Below are 7,953 nucleotides of genomic sequence, written 5' to 3'. Positions count from 1 at the left end.
ATCCATGTGCCTCGGATGGGGCCCTAAAAAGACAAAAAAATAAATAAAAATAAATAAATAAATAAAAAGACAAAAGACAAAAAAAAAAAGAAAGAAAAAAATGAGTATACTTGTGTGAAAGAGTTTAGTCCAATAATGTAGAGAGATTTCAATTACTATTAATGTATTTTATAAGATTTTTAAAATAACCATTCTTCAGTAATTCTTAAAATGGCCCCAAAATTCAAAGAAATAAATGGGCATTCAAATGAACAAATTTAAATTCAATTAAAAAAAAACCCCTATTATTATTATTATTATTTTTTGGTCTTTTTGCCATTTCTCGGGCTGCTCCCACGGCATATGGAGGTTCCCAGGCTAGGGGTCTAATCGGAGCTGTAGCTGCCAGCCTACAACAGAGCCACAGCAACATGGGATCCAAGCTGCGTCTGCAACCTACACCACAGCTCATGGCAACGCCAGATCATTAACCCACTGAGCAAGGCCAGGGATTGAACCTGCAACCTCATGGTTCCTAGTCAGATTCGTTAACCACTGCGCCACGATGGTAACTCCTGAAGCTTAAGGATTTCAAATCAATGTTAAAAAAAAAGAAGAAGAAGAAGGAAGGAAGCAAGGAGTTCCTTGGTGGCTCAGTTAAGGATCCAGATCCAGCGTTGTCACTGCTATTCCCATGAGTGTAGCCAAAAAATAAAATAAAATCAATGTCCCTTTCAAACAAACAGGGCAATAACTCCACGAAATATAAACTTTCTATTTCTCTCCATTCATAAAACAGACAAAGGCCTCTTTGTTGTCTAGTTTTATTATTTTTTTAATCTTCCCAACACATGAACTATAACTCATTTTGAGATTTTTTTTTCAGTGCATTTCACAGCAAAAATGAACAAGGGAATCATTAAAATGGCTGTACATAAGCCAATTATTTTCTTATAATTTACAACTGGTTGAAAAAAATTGTTTTCATCCTATTAACAACTCCCTTCAATAAAACACAGACCTCAAAGCTTAAACTTCTTATGATGATGCAACAGATACAGCCACCTACAATGGCTGATGAATAACAGGTATATGTTACACACACTGATTGGAAGACCACTTCAGAAGAAACAGAGTAAGGCACCACTCTTAGAAAATTAAGGTAGCTTGCAGTAACAAATGTTGAGCACCATGTAAGCAGGTGCTTAATAAATACTTGAATAAATGATGAAAGCCATAATTAGCACTATTCTTTTAATTGCCAGCAATTCGTCAATCTCAATAAAATAGTTATTTAAAAAAAAAGATTTGTACCTGAATACAACTTCCTGACATCTTTTTTTTTTTTTTCTGGTAGCTTTTTATTTCATACTCTTTTCTTCAGCATTTGAATTTCCTTGAAAAGAAAAGAAAACCATACCATACATGCACTCAGTCACATATAGAACTTCTGAATTACTGACAAATATGAATAGTTGTTTTAAATTTTGAGTGAACAGAGGTAAGATAAACCATACTTATCCAGAGGGATAGCACATAATACTGCATATTAACTTACAAGTGAAAAAAAGGTAAGGAAAACAGTAACAGTTTTATTTTTTAATATTTGCTATGTTCTTTAATGCCTCAGTTCTTGAGAAAGGCCAAAATCTCACCATATTGACATGAACACATTTTAAAAAATTGTCTCTCAAGTGTAGTATTTAATAAAACTAGGTACTGAAAAATGTTCTGAATTCAAGTCAATGGTTGTTTTCAAGTATATTAAAATGCTCAGAAGAAAAAATTCTCCATGGTTATATTTCTAATCAATTTATAAATATACTTTTTAAAAGAGAGTTGCAACAGAGATGGATAATGAATAAGTTCCTCAAACACAGGCACAGAGTCTCTTTGAAGGAATAGAATGCCTTGTTACAACAACCTGGTTGATTTTTTTTTAACACTGATTTCAGGCACAATGGCTGAAGCCACTTCTGGATCATCTTCTTCCTCCTCTTGGTTTGTTGTAAGAGTAGTGAATACTTCAGCTGCTGACAGAAAGCAAAGCACAAACTCTGAAAGACACTTCACTTTTCACTATAAAGAAATCAAAATTACTGAGTTCTCATTGTGTTTATCTGCTGTCCCCATGCAAAAACAGGGGTTTCAAACTTAGCTTTCCGAGCAGGAATTGGATAAAAGATTCATCATCTAATAATTCAGGTGAAAGATTTCAGATGATATTGCTCACATCATATGAACAGCCTGGTGAGATGTCCATAGTTCTTCTTCAACACTTTGGTCTTGCAGCAGTTCTATGGTGCCCTAATTGGTACATTCGTGTTTAGTTAGTTTCAGTCTGTGCAATAAGGAAGCAGGTCACTCAGTGCAATGACTCCATTCTGGGAGGATTTAGGGTAAACAGAGAAGTTCATTTGGTCGAGTATTAGACAGTGTGTGTCGTCACTCTGCTGGTTGTGTTGTTGGAATTATTTTCCAAAGAGGTTTGTGATAAACCCAGCCATCTCCCTGAAACAAGTAGAAAAATAAATCAAAGAACTATCCCTCTAGTATTTTCACAATCAGTAGCCAAAACTAGATGCAGTGCCTTCACTGAAATGGAATTCTATTCTCACATTTAAAAACAAGAGTTTTGGGAGTTCCCGTCGTGGCGCAGTGGTTAACGAATCCGACTAGGAACCATGAGGTTGCGGGTTCGGTCCCTGCCCTTGCTCAGTGGGTTAACGATCTGGCGTTGCTGTGAGCTGTGGTGTAGGTTGCAGATGCGGCTCGGATCCCGCGTTGCTGTGGCTCTGGTGTAGGCCGGTGGCTACAGCTCTGATTGGACCCCTAGCCTGGGAACCTCCATATGCTGCAGGAGTGGCCCAAGAAATAGCAAAAAGACCAAAAAAAAAAAAAAAAAGAAGAAGTTAAGATATGCTATCTGATCATCTCATTTCACAGATGAAGAAACTGAGGGTCTGAGAAGTCAAATGAGCTGCCCAACTTCACCCAGGAAGGGGCAGGGCTCTTTTCAGTGCACCTTCTGTATGTTTGCCTACATTTCAGAGATGAGGAAAGTGAAGTTAGAAGTGGTAAATAAACTCTCCAAAGTATGAGCTGAGATTCAAACTTAGCACATCTGACTCCAGTATGGTCCACTACACTACAAAAGCCTTCCTGCTTGCATTTGTATACTTCTTAAGAAATTTTAAATATTGACTTAAGAGGATACACCCAACATCCTGATGGATGTGTATAATCAAAAAAGGCAGGAAATGGAAGATCTAATAAATTAAATGTCAATAAGAAATGGTCAGAAAAAGAAGGTGGATATTATCAAATGATAACTAGAAACACTTTAAATTCATCTATACTTCCTCAGGTTACTCTCCCTCCTCTTTTCATACCAAGTAACTCTATTCAATACTCCTCCATCTAATTAAAGCCAATTCATTCCTAGCTGGTCTGTAACTGGTTTGACAGTAGTAATGAAAGTACTAAATTAAGTGGAAAAGCTCTTAATACTCATAACAATATTTATGAAACAACTACCATGTGCCTAGCACTCTGTTTAGGACCACACAGGCAACAAAAACGACTTTCCAATAACGTATGATTCTTCTTAGCCAAGAGCCACACATGATGGCAATAGCTCCCATGGTACCAGCTTCAGCTAGCAGTCATCCTCATCAGCCTTATTTGTACTCCACTGTGCTTCTTACAGCTTATACCATGGTCCTATCACTCACAGGATATGACTTGGCTGTCTCATGGGCTTAGGCAATTAATACATAACATAAAGCTAAGCCATCTGTTGTACCACTGTGCATAGCACATCATTGAGGAAGCCATCTTATATCTTACAACCTAAGGGGCCCAAATCTGAGTCAGCACCTTCTCTCTACTGTTCCTTCAGGCAGTTAGTTAAAACTATTTAGGCGGAAAGAAATTCACTATTTTTTTGGACAATCGTCAAATCTTGCTACCACTTTCTACATCTGTCTGTCCAATATCACAGAGTGAAAAAGGAATTAACTGGTAGCCTCTTAACGTATGTCAAATAAAGAATAGGTAAGAAAGTACAAAGTTTACATGTCATGTTAGTTGCAAGAATCAAGGCATCTATCTTCTAAAATCTTTTAAGACTGGTTGCATCTTTTATGCAACAGCTCCTTGCTCTCACCCCCTAGAGTTGATTTTTAATGATTTACAGAAGTCCTCCCTTAGACATTTTCCTTTTTTTTTTTTCTTCTTTTTAGGGCCGCACCCACAGCACATGGGGGTTCTCAGGCTAGGGGTCCAATTGGAGCTACAGCGGCCAGCCTATGCCACAGTCACAGCAACGCAGGATCCGAGCCGAGTCTGCAACCTACACCACAGCTCACAGCAATGCCAGATCCTTAATCCACTGAGCAAGGCCAGGGATCAAACCTACATTCCTCATGGATACTAGTCAGGTTCATCAACTGCTCAGCCACGATAGGAACTATGAAATTTTCCTTTTTAGAGTCTGATCCTGGTATATGTTTTCTTAGTAAGTTTGGAATGAAAAAAATCCAAGGTTACTAGACTATAATTTTGCATGGTAATTACAAAGGTTTGTTTCATATAATAAACAAAACAAAACCTTTAAATTTAGGAATGACCTAACTGCAAAACCAGTTAATTAAACTTGACTATTAAATACACACTTGTTCTGGGATTTTTTTTTTTTGTCTTTTTGCCTTTTCTGGGGCTACACTCGAAGTGGAGATTCCCAGGCTAGGGGGTCTAATAGGAGCTGTAGCCACTGGCCTACGCCACAGACACAGCAATGCGGGATCTGAGCCGCCTCTGTGACCTACACCACAGCTCACAGCAACAATGGATCCTTAACCCACTGAGCAAGGCCAGGGATTGAACCCGAAACCTCATGGTTCTTCGTCAGATTCGTTAACCACTGAGCCATGACGAGAACTCCTGGGATATTTTTTATTGTTATACAATTTCTTCTTATGTTCAGCTCAAAATTTTCTCCCTGATAGTCTAGGCCTAGCTCAAGCCTGCTGAGATGATAAAAAACTTTATGTGGAGGTTCCCAGCCTGGCAAAGTGGATTAATGATCCAGCTTCTCTGTGGAGGCGCTGTTTCTAACCCTGGGTTAAGGATCTGGCATTGCTGCAGCCGTGACATAGGTTGCAGCTCCAGCTTGGATTTGATCCCTAGCCTGGCAACTGCATATGTCCCAGTGCAGTCAAAAAACAAACAAATAAACAAAAAACCCAAATCTATTTCATCTGAGCAGCTGGTGAACTGTTCTACCCTGACAATTTGTGAAAAGTTCATAAAAAAAATCATGGTTAAGGTGGACAAATTTTAGAAATGAAGATATATAAGCGATAACAATTAAAGAAAGACTACTAAGCTTAAGTTCTCACTAAGTAGATAATGAGTTTTAGTTTGCAGACATGTAGGACACATACCTCTTTAATAAAATATTTGGTTTTCCAAGGTGTGCCTGTTTCAGTACGATGCCTTTCTTCAGTCCTCTGGCGTTCCTCCAGGGTACGTTTATGCTCTGTGGCCTTATCAATTTCGGATTCCCTTAGAGAGTCTGTCACATTTTTCCACAATCGCCTGAAATCAGAAAACCACACATTTTACATAAAAAAGATGATTAAGGAGCTCCTGTTTTGGCTCGGAAGGTTAAGAATCCGACATAGACTCCAAGAGGATACGAGTTTGATCCCTGGCCTCACTCAGTGAGTTAAGGATCCAGCACTACCATGAGCTGTGGTGGAGGTTGCAGATGCAGCTCAGTTCCCATGTTGCTGTGGCTATGGTGTAAGCCGGTAGCTGCAGCTCTGATTCCACCCCTAGACTGGGAAATTCCACATGCTGTACCTGCGGCCCTAGAAAAAATAAAAATAAAACAAAGGTAATTAAACAGAACTGATACCATCAAAATTAACAGTACTTTTAATAGGTCATATTTTCTTTGTTTTTTTTTTGCTTTTTTTTTTAGGGCCGTACCCACGGCATATGGAGGTTCCCAGGCAAGGGGTCAAATTGGAGACACAGCTGCTGGCCTACACCACAGCCACAGCAACACAGGATCCGAGCTGCATATGTGACCTACACCATAGCTCACGGCAACACCAGATCGTTAACCCACTGATCGAGGCCAGGGATCGAACCCAAAACCTCAGGGTCCCTAGTCAAATTCGTTTTCGCTGTGCCACGATGGGAACTCCAATAAGTCATACTTTCTAAATCAGACCTATAACTTCATGCCTATGAGTTACAAGAACACCGATACTCAGAGTTCCTGTAGTGGACAGTGAAAACAAACCTGACTAGTATCCATGAGGACACAGGTTCAATTCCTGGCCCTGCTCAGTGGGTTAAGGATCTGGCATTGCCATGAGGTGTGATGTAGGTCACAGACATGGCTTAGATTTGGCACTGCTGTGGCTGTGGTATAGGCCGGCAGCTGCAGCTCTCTGATTTGACCCCTAGCCTGGGAACTTCCATATGTGGTGGGTGTGGCCCTAAAAAGAAAAAAAAAGTCCATGATTTTCTTTTCTGTGGAAAGGTTCATTTGTGCCATTTCAGATTCCAGATATAAGTGATATCATATATTTGTCTTTCTCTTTCTGACTTACTTCACTTAATATGAGAGTCTCTAGTTCCATCCAAGGGGGAGGGAACGGGATGGATTGGGAACTTGGGGTTAATAGATGTAGACCATTGCTTTTGGAATAGATAAGCAATGAGATCCTGCTGTGTAGCACTGGGAACTATGTCTAGTCACTTATGATGGAGCATGATAATGTGAGAAAAAAGAATCTATACATGTAAGTGTAACTAAGTCACCATACTGCACAGCAAAAAATTAACAGAACACTGTAAACCAGCTATAATGGGAAAAAACAAAAGCCACTATATATATATATATATTCCTTTATATATATATATATATATAAAGGAAAACTGATACTCTGTTGATGTTAACATCCAAGATACTACTGCTTCTGCGTCTTTTTTTTTTTTAACTTTTTTTTTGGTCTTTTTGCCATTTCTTCGGCCGCTCCCGCGGCATATGGAGGTTCCCAGGCTAGGGGTCCAATTGGAGCTGCAGCCACCATCCTACACCAGAGCCACAGCAACGTGGGATCCAAGCCGTGTCTGCAACCTACACCACAGCTCATGGCAACGCCGGATCCTTTAACCCACTGAGCAAGGCCAGGGACCGAACCCGCAACCTCATGGTTCCTAGTCGGATCTGTTAACCACTGCGCCACAACGGGAACTCCGCTTCTGCGTCTTTTTAAATTAAAAATATTTATTTTTCCTAAGTTACATAATTAAGATTTTTATTTTTAAGAAATTTACGAAATAATAAACAAAAAGAAATAAAAACTTTTAAAAAGCTGGAACAGAAGAAACCAATTCTACTTTTGGACATGATGAAATAACAAGCACCAGATTTACCCTCCTGCCTTTTAATCAACTAGGAAACCAGAGAAATTATAATGAAACAATGTTTTTTAGGTACTGAACAAAAAGCAGCACAGGACAGTGATCCCTGAGAGCAGGCAAACAAATGAGGAAAGTTCTATGACTGCCCCAACTCACTGCTGAGGTTGCAGGAACAGCAAAGGGAGGAGGAAGCTCAACAAATTTCGGGTAAAAGAAACTGCCAAGATAATTGTTTGGGGAAAGTATAGTCCATTTAACAAGTAGCACTAGGAGTTCTCTTGTGGCACCGTGGGATAAGGATCTGGCGTTATCATCACTGCAGTGATGCAGTGATTTGGGTCACTGTGGTGGTGTGGGTTCAATCCCTGGCCTGGGAATTTCCATATGCTGTGGGTATGCCCCCCCGCCCCCAGAAAAAAATTAAACAAAACAAACAACAACAACAAAAAAACAAGTGGTGCTGGGACAACTGGATATCCAGGTGCAAAAAGGTGACCTTAGACTCACTTCACAATAAATCCTAGAAAA

At 39.6% G+C, this 7,953-nt stretch overlaps 1 protein-coding gene across 1 annotated transcript in view; it reads right to left on the bottom strand.

Moving 5' to 3' along the window:
• Positions 1 to 789: 789 nt before the first annotated feature.
• OSBPL11 (oxysterol binding protein like 11) overlaps positions 790 to 7,953 on the bottom strand; it is a 92,845-nt gene continuing 85,681 nt past the window's right edge. The window contains exons 12-13 of the mRNA XM_047790372.1: positions 5,427 to 5,580; positions 790 to 2,490 (exon numbers count right to left, since the gene is read on the bottom strand). Coding sequence (XP_047646328.1) covers positions 2,425 to 2,490; positions 5,427 to 5,580 — 220 coding nt within the window. The 3' untranslated portion in view covers positions 790 to 2,424. The remainder of the gene's footprint in view (positions 2,491 to 5,426; positions 5,581 to 7,953) is intronic.

The sequence above is a fragment of the Phacochoerus africanus genome, chromosome 1, assembly GCF_016906955.1.
Source record: "Phacochoerus africanus isolate WHEZ1 chromosome 1, ROS_Pafr_v1, whole genome shotgun sequence".
Lineage (NCBI taxonomy): Eukaryota > Metazoa > Chordata > Mammalia > Artiodactyla > Suidae > Phacochoerus > Phacochoerus africanus.
The sequence above is the reverse complement of the archived record's forward strand: the minus strand, read 5'-3'. Positions and strand labels throughout refer to the sequence as shown.